Here is a 22,455-nt window from a genome sequence, read left to right as displayed (position 1 = left end):
AATTTCACTTTATAATTTCAAAAAAAATTAATTTAATTTTGTAATTAAATTACTAATTCAATCCATGTTAATACACGTCCAGGAACAGCAAGGAAACTTTTAAAATAAACAAACATTTCATTGAATAGTGTAGCCTGCGAATACACTTATCAAATCCATTCAAAATTTTGGACTATCACAATGGAAAAGATAAAAATTCTTCACAACTTCAGCGATTAGATTAAGATGCAGTAAATCGACAGTAGGAAGGTGGGTGAGAGCTGAGCTAATTAGGTCACATACTTCAGCAATATGGCCTGGCTTAACAGCCCCAAACAAGCTTTTACGATTGACATTTACACTGGAAGCCATAGAACTTGACAAAATGTTAAACAAGATCATGTTTAGGAACATGCACAATACTGTGCACATAGACGAGAAGTGGTTCTACATCACTAAAGGATCCCAACGATACTATATGGCACCGGAAGAGAATGAACCACATCGCACTTGTTAAAAAAAATTACATCTCGAAGATCATGTTTATGTGGTTCTATTTGATGGGAAAATAGGCATTTTCCCATTCACAGAACAAGTTCCAGTAAAAAGAAACAGTAAAAATAGATGCGCAGGTACTTTAGATTGCAAGCATCACCAAAGAGGTCACTCAGCAATGCATAATAAATAAGGTAATGTATGCATTCTATATATGTTTTCTATATATGCATTTTATAAATGTACAATCTGTAGCATTTCAGTACATCAATTATTTGATGATACACAGAAAATCTTTGCATATTTGTGCAATAAAGACAACATATATGGATTCCATATAATTGTGGAATAAATGTTTTGGTGTATGCGTTCGTTGTTTATGGATTCAGATCATACCAGCTATAATGGAGAAATGTCCTAAAGGCAAAAGTAAGTTTATCACTATTCAACAAGACAATGCAAAACTACACATTGCAAATCATGACCCAGATTTTAGGGTTGCTGCCACTCAAAATGGTTTCAATATACAAATAGTGCAGCAATCCCTAAACTCAACCGATACTAATGTGAATGATTTGGGTTGGTTTAGAGCAATACAGTCACTGTAGTTGCATACTACATGCAACACCCTAGATGATTTAGTTAAGGCAACAGAGCTTCTCTTTCCATGACTTATGCCCTGTGACTCTAGACAATGTATCCCTATCATTGCAAAGTTGTATGCTAGAGATAATGAAGGTGAAGGGCCAGAATTGCTACAAAATTCTACACATAGGGAAAGCATCATTAAGGAGAAGTGCACAACTTCCTGAGAACTTACAAGTTCCACTAGAGTTGGTCAATGAATGCATTTCTCATCTCCGAGCAGAGGGTAGCACTGAAGGATTAGGTACAATTATCAGGGCTATAGGTATGTGAAGACAAAGGTTGCTAACAGTGAAGATTAGTGCATCTATGTTTTGGTATAAATGTATTTTTTTTAATGAATTTTGTAATGCATAAGATACTACATTATCAGTTTTTGTCAACAGTTTGGTAGTGCAAAAGCTGATGTAGAATGTGTTTTTGTAAATGGATTTTCTAATGCATAGGATAATGCATAATCAGTTTTTGTCAATGATTTTGTAGGGCAGAAGTTGATGCATGATGTGTTCTTGTAAATGAATTCGTTGTTCCACACACACCATATAAACCAATGCACACAAGCCAAATAACCACAACAAACAACCACGAATTAATCTATGCAGCCCCGATAACCACAACATAATAATTCATCCAATACACCACCACAACAACAACAATAGCTCCAACAACATATTAATTCTTCAACACACCACAACAACATCAACAAATTAATGAAAAATTCAACTCGCCAATGAAGATTGTCAAGGCTCGTTAGATGGTGGATTTCTTGGATAGTATCTCGTATAGTCACTCCCAAACAAAGCTGCACAGTGTTCCTCAGCCTCTGCTACTGCCCTATCCCAACTTTCACCTTCCATAGGCCATGGGTGAGGTGGGAGTTCGTCGAAGTAAGAATCATCCATGCTCTCTGATCCGTGTTCTCCCTCTTCGTTGGTTGAATCATCATAAATGCCCAAATCCATGTTATATTTGTCGATCCAGTCGCCGAAAAGCTCAGGTTCAGGTGGGGATGGCGTCGCGCTGAGGGGGCAGCGAGGTTGAACCCAGCTATCATCATTTCGATTGTTCTCGGTCATAGTACAGAGACGATCGAGAGAAACTGAGGCAACTTGAGACGATGGGCGTTGCACACCGTGAGGGGCGGCGAGAATTCACCCAACCCAACCTTATGCATTTGGGTTACAATCGTCTGTGGTGTAGAGAGGATCGAGAGAAACTGAGGCTGGAGACGATGGGCCAACGTTGCCAGCGAGTTCACCGCGACGAGGGTGTTGCACCGTGAGGGGGCGGCGAGGATTCACCCAACTCTCTACATTTGGGTTACAATCGCCTGTGGTGCAGAGAGGATCGAGAGAAACTGAGGCTAGAGATGATGGGCTAGTGCCGCCAACGTTCCCACAACGACGATGGAGCAATTAGGGGGAGGGAAAGAAAGCTTTAGGGGAAGAGAAAGAAGAGTCGGCGAAGAGATAAAGTTATTTGTGAATCTAGGGTTTTCCAAAATATAGAGAAAGTTGTTGAGATGGGAGAGTGAGGGACGGATGAAATGCATGTGGTGGTTGGGATGAGTGATTTTTAGATGAAGTTAATTGTGAATCTAGGGTTTTCCGAAATACAGAGAGAGTTGCTGATGAGAGAGAGGGACGAAATGTGGTGGTTGGGATGAGTGATTTTTTTTTTCTTAAAATTGTTAAGCATTGATTAGATTTTAATTGTAATAAGGGCATAATTAATTAAGGAGTTTGAAATCCCTAATTTTTACCGAAAATGGAAATGTATCAACTTTGTTGGACAAACTAAAGAGAAAAGTGAATCAACTTTTATGGGATGGAGGGAGTACGTCGAAAGCTATGGAGGTTTCTATGGCGGCACAACGGTAGGTCGGCATTAAGGGGAGTCTCAACTGAGCCATGAGAAATTGAAGTTCTTGGTTATGTGCTCTTAATTGGAATGACGTCATACGGGGCAGTTCGACCATTGTGGCTAAGAAAAACAGTTGTATTAAAGTATTATTCATCGTTGTGGAAGGGGTTGTCTGGCTTGGTTGGCCTTGTTTCTTCCTCTAGCTCTAGCCGCCTTCGTGGCTTTGTCCTAGTTAGACGATGTCGAGCACCGGACTCGAGCCCTTTGCATTGATTTCTATGAACTGGCTTGCGACCTTTTTGTCGCCAGGCGTAGTTGGCCACCACCACCGCTGCCACCGCCACCATTTGAGTGTATTGGCACTGGCCGTGTGCTTCGTCCATTTTGAGCTCGAGCCCGTGATAGACTGGATGTCACCCGTCCATCTATCAATATACCGAACCTTATTCAAAGTACTGGCATACTTGAAGGTCCTCCCAGTGTCTTGTAGGAAGAACATCATAGCTGCCTCAGAATGTCAGCTCCACTGGCTCCACTTTGGTACTACTTTTCTTCTCGATCGAAATGACTGTAAAGTATCTTTGTAGTGTTGGTTAGCGTTCTTCTCGGGTGCGCATTGTTGTACTTTTCAGTCATCCTAGCCCAAAAAACATTCTGATTTTGTTGGTTCTTGGGTGATCCACACTTCGAACAATTTCTCTGTCTCGGGCGGAGTGTGGGGATGACGGGCTACTGCGTCGTAATTACCACTAGTCACTTGAGTATCTTCCTGATTTCCTTCATCCTCTGGCTGGGTCTCCCGAATTTGGAATAGCAATTGTGTCAACCCGTGGGATCCCTATCGCAAGTGGTCCATGAAGGGCCAATAGACGCTATCACTTGGAGGATGTGACACCTAATAGCTGAGCATCGATGAGCCTTGACCGGAGCGGGTAATCTGGAAATGGGACGTGGTCGTTGTTGAGATTGTTCATCCAATTAGCGCAGTCGAATGGTCTTTAGCCGACTATAGTTGCTCAATGAGAATCAAGTTGTTGCCAGAAAAAGGAGAGAAATGAAGATGTAGAGAATGTTTTAATGTGAAAAAAATGATATGATGATATGGGTATTTATAGATGATTTTAGGATAAGCAAGAGGATAAAAAATGGAGAAATTAAAAACTGGGTAAGAAACGATAGTATTTAGGGAAGTAAGAATTTTTTTAAAAAAAATATATTTATTTTCAATTTTATGAATTAAAAATAAATAATAAGTAAATATCAAATGGTCATATTACGATACTCACTCGCGGGCCGGCTAGTGGGCGTCACCGCCTAACGCCAACGCGCCACGTGGGGGGAGGAGCGTGGCTAGTGGCGGATCCAAACTTTTTAGATTGGGGGTGCGAATTTTATAGTAATAAATAATTTCATAACATACTAAAATAATATAATACTATTTAAAATAGCATCTTAAAATAAAGTTCAATTTTAAAATCACTTATATTAAAATACAGAATAACACTCATTTATAGCACGAGGTGTGTTTATCCGGGGGAGAGATCGACTTCAAGAAATAGTGAATGGTCTTATCAATACACAAATGTATAACTCCCTGGGAATTTCAATTGCGCTCATATTCATCACTGTATGAATTGGGTTCAAGCTTTCTCCAGCCCCTTCTCATCAATGGACTCCTGACGTATACGAAGGAGTGCGGTTCGTTCGGGAAATTCCTACCTCTCTATCTTTGAGATGTTTGGATTTTTCAAAACTCCATGGACATGCAGAAGAGAAATGCAACGACACCTAATTTATATATTTACGGTATCTTTAAATGAATTTTAATTTTAAATTTTAGTTATTTTATGTGTACATTTTAGTAACTTTTGTATTATTTTTATTGTATTTAAAATTTCTAAATAATATAATATTTTTTATTTTAAATTTTATATATAATTATATTAATTAATAAATTATATTATATTAATTTAATTTAATTTAGTCATTGACCAGTGTCAAAGAGGGTTAATGTAGATAAAATATATAGGTAGAATTAAAAAATAAAAAAAGTAAGTGAGTGAGAAATATTTTTTTAAATTTGAATTAATATAGATTATTAGAGTAAAATCAATATTTAGTGTGACATTTATCTACAAATGGATCCGCATATGTGAAATGGTTTTTAGGAAAAAAATTTTGAACGGTGTGTTGTTTGACTAGAAAGCGATGCGAGCGCCAATTCTATATAAACCCATAAAAAAAGAAAAAAAATATAAATGAAAAACCAGTCCTTCATTCTTCTTCTGTAAGAATCGCACATCTTCTGCTAGACAGCCTGCTACGGGTTTAAATTTGATGGATATCGACCCTGAAGATGTTTTTGGCGACGAAGACGACCCCGAAAATGAATTCTACCAGGTTATATTCATCACTGAAACCAGTTTTCCCTTTTCATTATGTTGCGGGAAATTTTCAATTTTAATGCTGACAAAATGTTTGAAAAATTGCGCAGGAGAGAGATGCCACGAAAGAGTTTTTGGTGTATTTGGTGGACGCTTCCCCAAAAATGTTCTCCACCACTTGCCCTTCAGTAACATTTTCTTGCTTTCTGTTCTCTTTTGCATCCCGTAATTCCTTTTGTGTTGTGTTTACTCGAGAATATGTTTGTTCTTTTACTTCATGATTTTGGGTTCGACATTTGTTGCTTCATCTTTCTTAGGTAATTTCTTATCGGTTGAGATAATTGGTAGCAAATACTACATGATTTTCAAGCATTTATGATTTTATACAGTTATATGATTTTCAAGCATTCATATCTCTCTTCTCTTTATACAGTTTATCCGAATTTGTATGACAGCAACCGCAAGTACTATTTCGTCTATGCGCCTATGCCATTTATTTGCTATATTTTTCAGGCTGCTGCATTTCTTATGTTGTGCATGGACTCATCAAAGCATGTCGTAGTTATAATAGGACAGTATATATACATACATATATGATGTTCTGGTATTTCTTCTAATGGGTGAATGACTAATGCTTTTTGCAGGAAGATCAGAAATATGTTAGTCACTTTGAAGCTGCTATCATAAGTATATCAGTGTCCTTGAAGACTCAAATTATCAATAGGTCTTATGATGAAGTTGCTATTTGCTTCTTTAATACTGTAAGCTTTGAGGCCTTTGCACTCATGTACTTTTACCCTCTTTTATGAGGAAGACGGTTACATTTTATTCGTCGTCACTTTTAGATGCCCTCTTTGAACGTGGTTCTTAAAGAATTATATTCGTTACAGTATTTCAAAAAATGAATGGAGAAGGGTATAAAGGTGGAAAAACAAATACGAGTTAAAAAAATTAAAATAGTTATGCATATTTTCCTCATAGCTTTTTACACTTGAAGCAAGGAATGCACACCTAGTTTCCCAAAATCCAAACAACATTAAGCATTCAATTGATGGAACTGAATCTTTTGCTTTTAAAACTAGTTTTTACTACTGAAGTACCATTGTCTCATGTTAGTTCCAAATGCTTGATTTATAGAAGGAAAAGAAGAATCTGCAGGACCTAACTGGTGTATACGTTTTTAATGTTCCCGAGCGAGAGGATTTAGATAGACCAACAGCTAGGCTTATCAAAGAATTTGATCGCGTACAAGGTCAGTTGTGATTAGCTTTGTTGAGCTTCATTTCCAGTAATTTATTAGATTGGCGGCAATATATTGGATCAAAAAATTTCAAATATGAAATCCGTAATTTACTAATAACCAATCCGTAAAAATTCTTTTCTGGTTGTCACACACACACACACACATAGAGTGACACCGTAATGAAAAAAAGTTTAATGACTGTAAATTCTCATTCTCTGGAATTCCTTCAGTTGGGTGTGTAGAGTAGAGGCTTATCCCTTTTGTTTGATTCTTTGTGAGGACAGAGTCATTCAGTAAACAAATCGGGAGTAAGTATGGCATCTTGCCGGGAACCCGTGATAATTCTCTTTACAATGCTCTTTGGGCTGCACAAGCACTGTTACGCAAAGGGTAGGTTTATTTTTATCTTGCAAGAGTAATTAGATATACCAAATTTGGAGAATGACAATGATACCTATTCTTTAACTTTTCAAGCATATTATTTTTCTTAGTTCAATTGTCATTTTGGTGATATGCTCTATCAGGTCTACCAAAACTGCTGACAAAAGAATTTTGTTATTTACAAATGAAGATGATCCCTTTGGGAATATGAAGGGAGTGACAAAACTGGATATGATGAGAACAACAATACAACGTGCCAAAGTAATGTGTCACTCATGCTCATGCACTTAAAATTGTAGAATACTCTTAAAGCTAGAAGCTTTTGATGTTTAAATGATGCTGTTTTTAGCATTCGTGTGTAACTCTACTGTAAATTATGAGAATATTGTAAAGTAATGTCAGGTTCTTTTCAGGATGCTCAAGATCTTGGAATCTCAATTGAACTCCTTCCCTTCAGTAAACCAGATGATGACTTCAATGTGTCTACTTTTTATGCTGTGGGTTCATGTTCACAAGTTTTTCCCCCCCTTCCGATATATTTGTGTTCGAATTTATATATATGCGTCTCATATGTTCAGGACTTACTGGGATTGGAGGGAACTGATCTGGCTGAGTTTAAGGCTTTAGCAGCTGAAAGGTTTGAATCCACCAGTTTTTTTTCTAATCTGCCTAGAATTTTAATTTTTCTTATATATGTGATCTCTGTCATTTACATATATATTACTCAATTTATCATTGCATGCATTATAACCAGATAGTAGTATTGGGCTCCATCTTTGCTAATTCAAGAGGGAGATGACTATTGTTAATATGAAGGGATACTCCAATTGTGCTTGCTTGTTTACTCTTTTTCTCCATTTATCTTCACAAAGTCCTCTGGTACCAGATTTGAAGACATCAAAGATCAGCTAAGAAAGCGTATGTTCAGAAAGCGCAAAGTTCGAAGAATTAACTTCATCATTGCTGGTGGCAAATCCATAGAACTAAATACATATGCTGTTGTCCGTCCAACCAATCCTGGTCTGTTTTAGTTCTGTGCTCCTGTTTATATTCCCTTCTTGGGAAGCATCTCTCATGTCTTCTTTTTCTGCTCAGGGAATATCACTTGGCTCGATTCTGTTACTAACCTTCCTATAAAGGTATTTTGTAATGAAAAGTAGTTTTGCTTGAACATCTAGAAGTTAAAACCTTGTAGCTCTTTCCCAATGTCAATTAGAGAATTGTATCAGTTATCATAGTTACTTAAACCCAAGCCTGATACCAGTGTTGGCTTGAATGATTATGCAGGCAGAGAGATCGTTCTTCTGTTCAGATACTGGTGCTCTGCTGCAGGATCCCCCAAAATATTTTCAGACTTACAAAAGGTGAGCTACTCTGTTGAGCTGACCTTTATGTTTAAGGCTTTAACGGTAGAGCTTTGATTCTTCAGAGTTGTTGTTCTGTATTTATGATGCTTTCATTCTGATGACTCTGATCTTGATGATATAATATGTTGAACTGAATTTAAATGTATAAGTGATTAAAAGGAAATCTTTGCTGAACTACAGTCTGCTTCATTTCCTCCCATTTTGTATTTCATTACTTTGAAGATAGGAAACTAATTATCAAAATTATTGTCATGACTTATTGATGAAAACAATGACTACAGATTTCTGTAGTGCTTTTCCTTTTTCAGATGGCATGTTCTGATAAAACTGTCACTTCTTAGAAGCAATTAATCTCATGTGTTCAAGGCATTACGTTAAAGAGAGCAATCGAGAGCCTGCCAACTGCCTGTGAAAACTAGACGCAATAACTCACAACAATTAAAAAACACAGGAACACCAGATGCTTGATAAACTGACTCAAAGAAAAATGGATTGAACTGGAAAAGAAACCCCTCTTGCGAGGCCTTGGCCTTGTCAACACAAACTACTTTTCTGGATTCCCTTGTTAGAGAAAAGAAGCAAGGAAGGCTGGAAACGAACAGAATGTATATGGAAAATGCAATGAAATGAACTAAAATAGATAATATGCTAAACAATCCTCTCACGAGGCCCTACAATATATCACCGTTCTTATGCTAAACTCAAAACTTAACCTCCACTTCTCTAATCTAAGTGACCATTAAATAGAACTCTTATACTTGGAATTGCAAAAGAAAGACAGATAGTAATCAATAGAGTAAAGGCCAAAACTTGTCCTTAACATATCCCCATTTTATGATTTTGGTCCTATACTTTATCTTTTGAATTTTTGCATCTTGAAAATATCAACTTGGATCACAATTGGTCCTACAATAACAATTTCATCAATTTTTAAACGGTTTTAACCCGATTTTGATGGTTTTAACAGTCCCATTCGGGTTAAAACCGTTTAAAAATCGGTCAAAATCGGGTTAAAACCGTTTAAAAATTGACGAAATTGTTAGTGTAGGACCAATTGTGATCCGAGTTGAAATGTTCAGGATGCAAAAATTCAAAAGATAAAGTATAGGACCAAAATCATAAAATGAGCATATGCTCAGGACCAGTTTTGGCCTTTACTCTAATTAACATTGTTAATTGCATTGGCAATCACCGCTACCCACTACTTCATGATCTGTCACCGTCGTTGCAATTCATTATTCTCCATTTACTCTTCCACTTCCAGCTGTTAGAGTAATTGTCTAGCATGGTTTTGGCATCCAAATGTGCATCAGCCCTTCCCTGTCAAACCTCCAGGGAATTAAATAGCCAGAACTCCTACGACATCAAATCCTAAATGTATGAAAACTAAGGTTAAAAGATAAACACGATTGAAAGGCTCCTAACAAACTATAATAATTGAAAAGATAAACATGAGTAAAAGACTCCTAACAGACTATAATAACTAAAAGATGAACTTGTATCAGCCATCTCAAATCTTCAACATACGTATCACATTGCCCCTGATATCTTTTTGGGATCAATTATCGTTAAAATTCCTTATAACCATATATGAAATTCATTTGGTTTTGTTTTAAGTAACTTGCTTTTTGGTTTGTCAGTGAAAATATCATGTTCACAGCTGCTGAAGTTTCCGAAATCAAGAGGGTGTCTACTGGGCATCTTCGCCTCCTTGGTTTCAAGCCTTTAAGTTGCTTAAAAGATTACCACAACTTGAGACCGTCTACCTTTGTTTTTCCTAGTGATGAGGTTACTATATTCTTCTTACTTTATAATTATTCTTATCTTGATCATGTAAAATCTTGTTCTATAAGATGCTTTATGAATTGTTTTGATTTAATTCCAGAATTAACTAGGTTCAATCCAGGAAGTTTGCAGGTTCTCATGTTGCTTTTACCTAGAGCCTATCTAATCGATCTATACCAATTATAAAAGAGTATTGTCTATTGATCTATTCTAGATATATACTGAGTATTTAATATTTTAGTTTAAGGGAATCATCTAAGATGGTACCCCCTCCGTCCAACTAAGGCATTTCTTTTGGGACAGAGATTAAGAAATTGTGTTAAATGGGTTAAATGAAGATAAATTAAAATAGGAGTGAGAATAATGTAGGAAATATAACCAAGAGTGTAAAATATGAGAGAGAATAAAGTAAGTGATTAGATGAATTGTTTTTTTGCCAAAAAAGAAAATGGCCAACTTAGTTGGGACTTGGGACATCCCGAAAAGGAATACGGCTCAAATAAGTTGGCATATAGGGAGAATAATATTTATCTGTTACTCTCTTTGTCCCTTAAAATTGACCTGTGTACCACTTTGGGTGGTCCCTTATAAAGTGAGTATTACTATAATGTGACAAAGGGTTTATACTAAAAAAATTGTATTCTTTAGACTCTAGTAATTTAATACCATATATCCCTAAACAATAGGCCTGGACAGGCGCAACATGAGTTTTACTAAAAGTTGTTGAATACTTGAATGCGTGGAGAAAGATTCCACCTTCACTGTTAGTAATGATTAATAAATGTGTTAGTAGCAGGGAAAATGGGAGCCCTGTGGTAGAAAAGAGTGACCAAGTAAAGGTTATATATATAAGGGGCAATATGTTGTGAGGAATGAGGATAGTTTCTATAAATGGAAATTGACTAATTTTTTTGTGGATGCATCAAAATGATAAAATTGGACTATTGTTTAAGGACGAAGGGAGTATGAAATAGGAATCCTTTGTTTCCATACTTGTTTAAAATTGTGACAAGTATATCTATTTCTCACTTATATATTTATTTATTTGAATAAAATAATTTTATGTGCAATGTTCCATCCTACATTCCTACTAGTCTTCATTAAATGCTCAAAGCCACTTCTTCCTTTTCTTTTCTGATTTAGCATAACTTTCCAGTTTCACTTGAATTGCAGGCCTTTGTTCTGATTTTTCTCTAATTTTGGTGTTGGTGTAGGAAGTGGTTGGAAGTACTTGTATTTTCATTGCTCTACATAGATCCATGTTGCGGCTGAAGAGGTGAGTATATTTGACTTTAAATCAAGCCTCTGTTGGGGCCTTAATTTGCTTTCTTTAGGTCATCTGTTTTGACCGTTTTGAAGTAAAAGTCTATCACAGGTTTTAGCTGGCATTATTGGATGTTGGTTTCGTATAAAGATCTTTGCCTTGCCAATTTTTATTTCAGTTTTATACACTTCGACATTTTCACTTGCAGATTTGCTGTTGCATTTTATGGGAATTCTACACATCCGCAATTAGTTGCATTAATTGCCCAAGTAAGACGTTATTTACCATAACGAAGTTATATGTTCAGTTATTTGAGCTTAACTTTGTATAGTTGAAACTCAACCACAAGTCAAATTTATTTTTTATACATCGGAGATACCATTTTGGCTTATTATAGTCTGAAATCTGAAACTATATCTTTAACTATTACAATAGAGCCTTGCTTCACAAAATTTGGTTTGCTTATCATACTCCACTGTAATTATCCTCTTACCCGTTATTTACGTAGAAGTGTATTTGTACTAATCTGATTATACCTATAACATGTTACTTATTTTAATATGGATGCTGTCAATCATTTTCATCACCGATGTGGTCATTTTTCCATGTGAGGCTGAAATTGCCTTGCTTCCTGTCTCTAAGTTCTCAGTTATCATATTAATCCTCAATTAGCATCTGGTGGATCAAAGCGGCATTCTAAAATATTTATCAATAATGCCAAGAATAACAGGAGTAGCTCAATACTGTTCAGCATTAAGACTGTCTGATCGTTGCTAGTTTCATCCCACAATTCCACTATCTGAATATTACAATTTTCTTTGTAATTGTCCCTAGGATGAGATAATGAGTCCCAGTGGTCAGATTGAGCCACCTGGGATGCATATGATATATCTTCCTTACTCTGATGACATCAGACCCATTGAAGAGGTAACAGTACTGTTGTTCACTTTCCTGATGGGAGAATTAGCATTGATGACAATATGGTCGGTCTGCAGTTTCACACTGATACAAACTTGGCACCACGAGCATCAGAAGACCAAATAAAGAGTGCCTCTTCGTTGCTGAAGCGCATTGACCTGAAAAACTTTTCTGTTTGCCAATTTGCGAACCCAGGTAACCTCAGTTTTATGGATGTGCATTATTATATTTTGGTGTCAATTGCCCAGAGTAATGGGGAATCAATATTTTGGAAGGACAATATATTTACGGTTATTTTCATGATTGAGATAGTTATATTCAGATAATATTAGATCACATGGTTTTTAGCGATGATCTATGTGTCACGCCTACGTCAATCTCTGAGGCACTTGGTGCGTCGTCCGATGAGAATAATGACAAATATTATACATAAAGTGGAAAAGGTTTGCTTATTGGTTTGTTGATAACCAGGCTTGCTATAAGCTGCCATCCAAACTTCACAAAAAAACAACTTGATATTTACTACTGTAGTATAAAACATCTGATGGATGATTCTCTTTTAGAAATTTTGACTATCTGATATCTCCTATGATCATGAAGAAAATGTGTCAGTAGAGAAGTTTAGAAGTCGTTACATCAAGGTGGACATGCATACCTATCTAGTATACACACAACATATATTAACCATGTTGATAATTGTTTACGGCATGCTACACATGGAGACGAGAATCTAAGTTAAAAAATTTAGATTAGAATTGAGTCAGATTTCAAATTGCAGTGCAAAATAGACCCATGTGAGGGGTTGCCATTTAAGAGGCAAGCAGCATCAGTGGCTTGAGATCCTGAAATGACATTGAAATTCAATTCTGCAAATAGTAATGCAATTTTCCAAGGTCGAACCATCTGTACTCTACTAATGGCAAATATTATTTTAATTCCTTACAGCCTTGCAGAAACACTATGCAGTATTACAGGCTCTAGCTCTGGATGAAGATGACATTCCTGATGTCAAGGATGAAACGCTTCCCGATGAAGAAGGCTTGGCCAGGTAAGTGGGATTTGATACTGTTGTAATCTGCACCATCTGTATTCTTCTCCACCAATCTTGCTCTGTGCTTGTCATTTAAATGTGTACTTAATTTTGGCTTGTTTATTCTTTCGGAAGACCGGGGGTTGTTAAAGCATTGGAAGAGCTCAAGATTTGTGTGTATGGAGAAAACTTCAAACAGGAGGATGACACGATGGGCGGCAGTCAAAAAACAAGTGAAACCTCCAATAAAAGGAAAGCAGTTGCTGATAATGCAACTAAGGAGTATGCAAACTACGACTGGCCTAATCTTGCAGACAATGGACAGGTTTATATTCTTGTTCCTAAAATGTTATATTCATCCATTAGAAAATGGAGATTTATAAAAATTGTTTTTACTTTTGCAGTTGAAGGAGTTGACAGTGTCGGAACTGAAGCACTACCTGAACGTACACAACCTGCCGGTCGGTGGCAAGAAGGAAGCCCTGATTAGCAGGATCTTGACTCATATGGGTAAATGAGCTTTGAGATTTTGGGAGGAAAGAATCCACCTTGCAAATGCAAAGCCCCTTTTGTTGATGTCATGTGAGATTGATTATGCATTTTATGAATCATCCAAAAATGAAAGTAGAAAGTACGATGCAATGGTGTGTCATTGCAACTACATAGAACTAACTCTTAACCTAACAACTCAACTATTGGTGCTTGCATTTAGTCGCTGTCTGTATCTTTGCTGTCTGTATCTTTTATTTATTATATTAAATAATTATAAAAATTATATTTTTCATCCTCTATAAAAAGAGACCGCATTTTCTATATTTTTTTTATCATAAGAAAATATCATCTTTCTCCTCATATAATCATTCTTCTTTGGTACTCCCTCCGTCCCCAAAGAGTATGAACTTTGGATTCGGCACGGGTTTTAATAATTTAGTGGAGAGTGGGGTCCACATTATTATAATGGTATAAGTGTTAATGGTAATGGTATAAGTTGTAAATAAAATGATATGTAGGGGTAGCATGTTGTTTGAATTTTTTAAAATTAGAAAGTTCATACTCTTTAAGGATAGATGAAAAAGGAAAAAGTTCATACTCTTTGGGGACAGAGGGAGTATAATTTTTAATTTATTTATTTTATAATTTTTAGTTTATCATTTATTGTGTTTTTTATCAACTTTTATTATGTAATAATAAATATTTCTATTATAAAAATAATAATAATAATAAATGTATAATGGTGTGGTCGGATAGTCACTGATATATCATAAAATTTTAGCAATTCATTCTTTTGAGTTCTCTTGAGTAACTATATGGTGCAAAGATTAAATTGTCATTGTAAAAAACAAAAAACTTGATTGATTGAATATCTACAATCAATCAAAGATAATAAAAAAAAGTCCAAAAGTTACATCAAGTATATAGCTTCCTGAATACGTTTAAGAAGCTTTGCACAAAACCTAATAAAAGGCAAATGTATACATTGAGCCAATCTCGGTAGATTTTTTAACATGTGAGATAGAAATAAACCATTGGTTAATGATATAAAAAGGATTAAAACACATATTTCAATACATTTTTGCAGAATTTGTCAATTCTACATACTCCATATTAATGGTTTTAAGAAATATAAATGCAGTATTGAAAATACAATTAAAAAAATAATAATACAATTTTTTTGCAAATTGTCGGAAACTCTCTTTGATTTCCTCCCAAAATTTTCCCCCAGAAAAAATGTTGCTTTATATACTTATAGTTATAGATTAGAGATAGATAGATTTATATAAATTATTGATTATAGATTTGCGAGAAATTCATATGATTTTTTTTATTTGTATTTTCAAAACTGTATTTATATTTCTTAAATCATTACTTAATAGAATTATTTTAAAGAAACTATCTTTACATCTTCTCAACCTACAATTAATAGCAAGAAAAGGTAGATATAACTCATAAAAAAATGTGAATGATGATTTGATGTCAACAAATGGAGTACATAAAGCTAATAGCAAGAAAAGGTAGATATAACTCATAAAAAAATGTGAATGATGATGATAAATTGATGTTAACAAATGGAGTACATAAAGCTGCAAATCAATTTATAGAAAGTGATGCATGTGTGTTATAGATGTGAAGTATGATCAAATTCAGAAATTAAAAAGAAAAAAGAATTTAGAGATAGATTATATAGCCAATTTGAAGAAAGAGTTACTCTGCATCTCGAATTGTGAAATTTGAATTAGGCAATTAGATTTAATATATCATCTCATTCTTGAGCCATATGCTTTGAAAAGAAAATCAGAGATAGAGCGTGCATCTCATCCATAAAGTCACAATTTTCCTTTTTCACATATTGTAAGTGGGGGTGAAATGTGACGGTTGTATCGAATGTGTATTGCCTGCCGTGGAAAAAAAAATAACTTACCCTCCAAGCTTCAGCCTTTATAAATAGAGCCAAATCGTCAAATCTTTAAGCATTCTCCCACACAACAAATTCGAACAAAAATTAATTTCAAAGGCTCTTAAGAATTGAGAGGCCAATCAGGTAATCGATCAGTTGTGTTAGCGAGGCCACGCAGCAATCGAGGGTGAGGTGGAGCTAGAGACGACAGTCGGAGAAGTATGTCGCAGCGAGATCGAGCGTGAGGCAGAGACAATTAATAGGGTCGACCAAAGGAGGTGAAGCCTGTGTTGTGTAAGGTGGAAGCGACAACCGCTTGCTCAACGATGCCACTTTTACTATATACATTTTGGTGTATATGCTCAAAATTTTATAATGGGCTAGTCTTAATACTCTCTCCGTCCCAGTTTATAAGCATTGGTTATTTAGAATCTTAAAATTGTAGATGTTATGTATATATTCTTTATTAATTTAGTGTGATTTATTCGTTAGTTCTCAATTATCGAACGATTCAATATATAAGCATTTGTTGAGATGTAGATATATTTATAGATAAGTTATTTTTTTGTCTTATTAATGAATTTGTATAGGTATTGCTACATATAAACTATAGTATTTGAGTATAAATTGATTTCCTTATATATTGAATCTCTGCTTATATATTGTACCTTATAATTGGATTGGATTCTACTTAGTTTATTGGTTTTTGTTCTTATTTATATCGATTGAATTAGTAGAGCCAAAATTTTCATCTTTCTTTAAGGGTTCGGGATTACTTTTTATTTATTTTAGTTTTATAAAATTTTATTTCTCTTTCATAAATTTAGTGCTAATATTTAAGTTTGTGTACGTTTGTGATAGGTTGTGTACTGTGAAATTAAAGAAAACTCAATCCTACAATTAAGATCAATAAATGAGTGAATGAGATTAAGGCTCAATAGCTTACGGATTTCAATAAATAGTAGATAAAATATCAACAAAAGGGTAAAATAGTCAATCTGTTATAACATATATTTTTTATGGATTTTTTATATCAACACAGTGTAATATAAATATCAATACAATGACATGAGAATATCAACATGTGTATATGGAAATATCAACATAGTTTTATTGATAGTGTAAATGCATTATATTGAGATTTTTGATGCATTTATTAATATAAAATTTGTTTATCAACATATACGAAAATTGAAATAAAAATTATAAATTTCATAATCCGATCATCGTTAGAACATATGCAATTGAGATCCTGTTAGAATCCTTATGAAATTACCTTTAATTTAAATCGAAATGGTTACGTAAATTCCAAGTTGTGCGATGATTTTGATGAGAGAAGAAGTGGTTAGTTTTAACTACCATATATAAGAATTGACCCATATTCCCTTTAAGTTTATTTGATAATTTTTTTAATTTTAAATATAATCCACGTGTCATTATTTCAGCCACTAGATCTCATAATTTAATAGCTAAGATTTGGTCTTAATTTGGAATGGCTAATTAGTTAGCAATTGATCACAACCCACCAAATATAAATATAAATAATTATTAGGAATGTGATCAAATGCAAACTATAAATATTGTACAAACTACAAACTATGATTTGGACCGTAAGTTAACATCAACAGATGATAAAAGAATAGCAACAAAAAATGTCAACACAATGTCAACGATTGATGTTGTTTTGAAATTGTATTGACATCAAAATCTTAAAATTTTACACTATATTGATATTGTGTTGATACTGTGTTGCAAAAATTTGTAGTTTGTACAATATATGAGTTTGCATTTTATCACTACCCTAATTTAACATTAGTCACGAAGTGAGTGAAATATAGATTAAGTACCGTTATCCAAGAATAGATTAAGTACCGTTATCCAAGTGAGTGAAATATAGATTAAGTGAGTGAATATATGAGTTTGCATTTATCACTTAGTCACGAAGTGAGTGAAATATAGATTAAGTACCGTTATCCAAGAATAGATTAAGTACCGTTATCCAAGTGAGTGAAATATAGATTAAGTGAGTGAATATATGAGTTTGCATTTATCACTACCATTTTCTACTGCACCAATGCAATAATGCCATATGTACACTCTTTTAATTAATAAAATAAAAGACTAAAATTATATACAACATTTCCTACTACACTTATATTCATAGAAAAAAAAATGTTGGATTGTAATCTTTTCTTTGTTTTGGCATCACATTCAAATGTCTATATTGGGTTTGAATTAATTAGAAAATTAAAATGTCGACATGATAAAAAATGTCATCTAATCAATCAACTCTTGTTATCTCACTCTCATGTAACCTACTTCACTTACTGGAAATCAACATATGAATGCAGCATCGACCAGTAATATATAAAGGGGGTGTTCAATTGGCAAGACTAAATCTTATGATTAAATATGTATCATGTTTGGTTCATAAGATTGACCCCCTCAACGGGTGTTCAGTTGACAAGACTAAATCTTATGATTAAATGTGTATCATGTTTGGTTCATAAGATTGACCCCCTCAACTTAATCCTAGATGGATAGTCTCATGATAATTAGTTATAGCCTCCCCCCTCCAACTAAAATAATCTCACAACTCAATCCTAGATGGATAGTCTCATGATTATTAGTCATGACAACCGAACGCTACCAAAGTAGATTTTTCATCTCAATCATGTCAATTACTGCACTTGAAATTAGACAAAGAAACTGTTTATAACTAACTTTTACAAGCCCAAAAATAACAGGATGAAGGTTGTAAGACCATCATCTATCTGCCCACTTTGTGAGGCTTTGCCGTATTTCTAACAGAGCTACTACTCTCCTCTTCTACATCATTCACATATATAATACCTTGGTCATCCTCCTCCTCATCATACTCCTCATCCTCCTCGTCTGTATCATCATCAACCATGTCAGCGCGCAGTGTACTGAACTCAGGAGGTGGAGGGCAGTCTTCCGTCTCGGCCTCATCTCGTTTCATCACAAGGTGTCGGATGACCCTCTCGTCTCTATCTAGCATGCTCTTGAATTCATTTATCCATTGCGCTTCCACCTCAAAGTTCATGAGAATGTAATGGGCATTCTTCGCTTTCTTTATCTTGTATGCCAGCCTACGCATGCCCCAGTCGCTGAATCTCCAAACCTTGCCCTTCTTTTCCTCCAAGAAATCTATCAAACAAATTGTGTAAACGAGAAACAACATTTGAGATACCACTAAACAAAAGAGCATGATCAAGCAAGATGAGAGCTAGAGGGAAGGGCGAGTAAACGAGGAGGAAGAGCTTCCAACTTTCATCACAAACAACTATTATCACGAGATTAGGATAGCATAAGCCACAAATGCATAGCAAAAATACCTCGAACTTTGGTGTTCACATTCTCAACCTCGTCTTTGTAATCCTCATGGATAAGATATACGACTTCATAATGTCGCACTGTTCAAGAAACCAAGGCACATTAATCACTTAAAGGAGCATTCTAATATGATGATGTTGAACATTCCTCTCTAATTCCATCATGTTTCGATTTTGCAAGTGCACTCGAAATTCATATTGAAAATACATTACGATATATTAGTAGAATGATGTAGGATCAGAGGAAATGAACTACATTTACGGTCACCTTATTAACTTTTACAAACTCAAACATCACAAATACAAAGCAAAAATATCAAGAAAACAGGACGCAAATATTTACGGTCTTCACCATTCCAATCATGTTCAATTTACAAGAGGTCTTCACATTTATATTGGTAATACAATATGATATGTCGATATGAGATAAAACACAAAATCAAAAGATTTATAACATACAAACAAAGGGACCAAACTACTTTAATGGTCTCCACAAACGATAAACCTTTCCCTAACCCAAACATCAGATGATTGATTGATAGTTCATCTATCACAATACGGAAACCAAAATATCAAGAAAACGGGTAAGAACTAAAACTTCATAATAGTAGATATGGCATAAAATACTAATCAAACCAAACATCAAAACACCAAGAAATCGCAAAGGGCATTCTTACTTTGATCTACATTTGTATCACTCTCTAGCAGCAGATTTAAAGCCTCAAAGAGTTCACCTGCAAATCAAAATTCAGAGAAATCACATTAGTTCAAAATCAACTAGTATGAATCAGAAAATTAGGTTAAAAAAACCATGAATCCCAAAAATTATAGTGTAAAAACTAAGAAATAGCCCAATGAACTCACGCTCTTCGACATCGGCAAACTCCGGCATAAGCCTACCATCTTCTTCAACACTCCTCTGCCCAAACATTCAAACACAACATCAAATACGAATCTCATTGATTCTACATTCTTCGGCATGAAAAGAAACGAATATTATCCATTTCCATCGATTTTCTTGGCAAAACTATCCACATTTATACCACACAACTCGATAAATTACAAAATTCGGAAAAGAAAAATCAAAACACACGCACCTGTTTGAGAAGCACGGCTTCGGGATAAGGGCCAGTGGCTTCATCGGGCTTGGAGGCGAAGCTATGGCTGTCATCTTTTCTCTTTTTCTTGGGTTTATTCCCCTTCTTCATCGCCGCCGTAACTGTCAAGTTGCTTCTGAGCTTTGATTTCTGCGAAACCAAAGATAACGAAGAGAAATTAGGGCTTTTGCTTACATTGATGTTTGATTTTGGGATGCAATTGAAGGCGAATTGGGTAGAGTTTAGAGAGATGGAAACCATTATTGATGGTTTCTGCAGTAGATAGGAACTCTTAAAATCTGGGATTTAGATGGTTCTTGTAATTTTACGTAGGTATCATTTCTTATCTACACTATGCATGATTTCACACAACTTATTCAATAGACAACTAATTCAATCGTCCATTTTTTCAATTATTTCTTCTATTAACCTTCATTAAGGTGTAAATCATATAAGTATATAAGATAAATTCTAAATTCTAACCAAGTAGCATAACAAATTTCACAAACTAAGAAGAATAATCCTAAGCGATAAAACTTCCATTTTCATCTCTCTAACTATTTCAAGGCAGAATTTAGCTATAAAAAGCTTAGAGTTTTGGTCAAAATTAAAATTGGGGAAACACTTAATTATGAACCCTAGCTTAAAATTGAAGAAGAAGATATACAAGAAAGAGGTTGCTTACGTAAAGGAGAGATAAGTCTAGCCTAGAGCTATGAGAAAAACGGCGATGACACGCCGGAATCTGGCGGGCAGCAGCGACCCAGAGAAGGGAGGAAACCGGAGTGTGTGTGTGTTTGAGCAGCAAAAGAGAGGCTGAGGGACGAAGATGAGTGTGCTGCGTCGGCCGCCGGAAGTAAGCGACAACGTCGCTGTGTGCGAGTGTCTCCATGGCGGTGTATATTCCAAGTGTAGAAGGATAATTCCCGTAACAGATATTTCATCCCTTTTTCCATTTCTAATTTCTTTCTCTTTTTTTTTTAATCTTTTTCCAAATCACATTTATTTCTAAAATTTAAAACCCACAACGTACATTTTGTATTCTAATATTAATCTAAACACATTGCTAATCAATTTAATTTTCCTGCACACAAAACTTCACTCGTTGATACTTCTAATTTAATTTGCATTTTAATTGACCGTTACCCATATACTTAGTTTATAGTTTATTCAATAAATAAAAATTATTGGTTAAATATATTATTAATGGATAAGAATAAATAAAATACGAGCAGTGATAAACGTAGAGAATAACTAAGTACGTAATTAGATATTTTAGGAATTTCAGTTTTAAAACCGGTTCCTAAATTTTTATTATTTTTAAATTAATTAATATATTATTATCTATCCTTTAGGAATAAATATACTTTAGAAAACATTTTTTCTATAATCTCTCCCCTCTTTGTTCCTATTTTTGCTAAAATTCTGGAGCAATTTTCTCTCCTATCTCTCTCTCCTCTATCTTCCAAAATGTTGCTAGGATTGAATGCAGTTCTTTCGTCTCTCTCTACCACATTTTTAGAGTTAACATTTTCATCCCCAACTATCTTCATGTGTGCAGTTTTATGTTATAAATAATAATTGTGATATTGTATATTGTTCGTATGTTTTGTTCTTTGACATACACTATAGAAATTAAATTAAATTTATAAATTGAATAATAAGAAATTTACAGTTAATAAATTTAATTTAATTTAACTTATAAATTAAAAATATTAACAAATTTTAAATTCTTACTATGTTATACATATTGTTTGTATATTTTCTTAACTTATAAAGTTTAATTGCGATATTCATTTTTTTATATTAATTAAATTTTATAATGTTATAGTAATATAATAAAATAAATAAATAAAATAATTGCATCCAATTTTATGTTTCATTAACTGTTATAAATGCAGTACAAAGTAAAAGTTCTGATTAAATTCGTGCTTTAGTGGACACTAATTTTAATATAGTTTATTCTGAAACATTTTATTATCTGATAATGGATATATGCATAATTTATTGAATAAATATTTGTGGATTTTAATACAGTTAAATGCGTTAAAAAAAGTAATAACATATAAGTAAATTTAATTTTAAAAATATACTCTTTCTTTTTTGAAATGCTTGTTTTATTAATTACTCCCCCCGTCCGCGAATATGAGTCTCGTTTTTTCGCTTTAGTTCATCCATGAATAGAAGTCCCGGTTAATTTGTGTATAAATGGTAAAGGCCTCATATTCCACTAACTCAATCCACTCACATTTC

At 34.4% G+C, this 22,455-nt stretch overlaps 3 protein-coding genes across 3 annotated transcripts; 1 reads left to right on the top strand and 2 right to left on the bottom strand.

The window, feature by feature from the left end:
- Nucleotides 1–1,859: 1,859 nt before the first annotated feature.
- On the bottom strand, nt 1,860–3,365 carry LOC148934100 (uncharacterized). Its single transcript, XM_089062185.1, is given in 2 exon segments — nt 1,860–2,482; nt 3,233–3,365. Coding segments are annotated over 2 exon segments (756 nt in total).
- A 1,825-nt stretch (nt 3,366–5,190) lies between these two features.
- KU70 (ATP-dependent DNA helicase 2 subunit Ku70-like protein) lies at nt 5,191–14,138 on the top strand. The gene is made up of 19 exons (XM_048120065.2): nt 5,191–5,382; nt 5,477–5,554; nt 6,011–6,127; nt 6,504–6,618; nt 6,894–6,999; nt 7,134–7,251; nt 7,404–7,487; nt 7,569–7,627; nt 7,877–8,010; nt 8,086–8,129; nt 8,278–8,354; nt 9,998–10,145; nt 11,357–11,418; nt 11,615–11,675; nt 12,241–12,333; nt 12,402–12,519; nt 13,270–13,372; nt 13,490–13,679; nt 13,759–14,138. Exons 1-19 carry the CDS (start codon nt 5,320–5,322, stop codon nt 13,870–13,872), a joined length of 1,884 nt encoding a protein of 627 aa, XP_047976022.1. The 5' UTR covers nt 5,191–5,319; the 3' UTR covers nt 13,873–14,138.
- Nucleotides 14,139–18,396: 4,258 nt separating this feature from the next.
- Nucleotides 18,397–21,131, bottom strand: LOC125218162 (Translation elongation factor EF1B/ribosomal protein S6 family protein). Its single transcript, XM_048119779.2, has 6 exons — nt 20,888–21,131; nt 20,203–20,352; nt 19,970–20,024; nt 19,783–19,839; nt 19,109–19,186; nt 18,397–18,920 (listed from the first exon to the last, which is right to left on the bottom strand). Exons 1-6 carry the CDS (start codon nt 21,092–21,094, stop codon nt 18,520–18,522), a joined length of 948 nt encoding a protein of 315 aa, XP_047975736.1. The 5' UTR covers nt 21,095–21,131; the 3' UTR covers nt 18,397–18,519.
- Nucleotides 21,132–22,455: the final 1,324 nt, after the last annotated feature.

This window comes from Salvia hispanica, chromosome 1 (genome assembly GCF_029641045.1).
Source record: "Salvia hispanica isolate PSC_SH4W2 chromosome 1, Shi_PSC_v1, whole genome shotgun sequence".
NCBI lineage: Eukaryota > Viridiplantae > Streptophyta > Magnoliopsida > Lamiales > Lamiaceae > Salvia > Salvia hispanica.
This window is presented reverse-complemented; position numbering and strand designations above follow the sequence as displayed.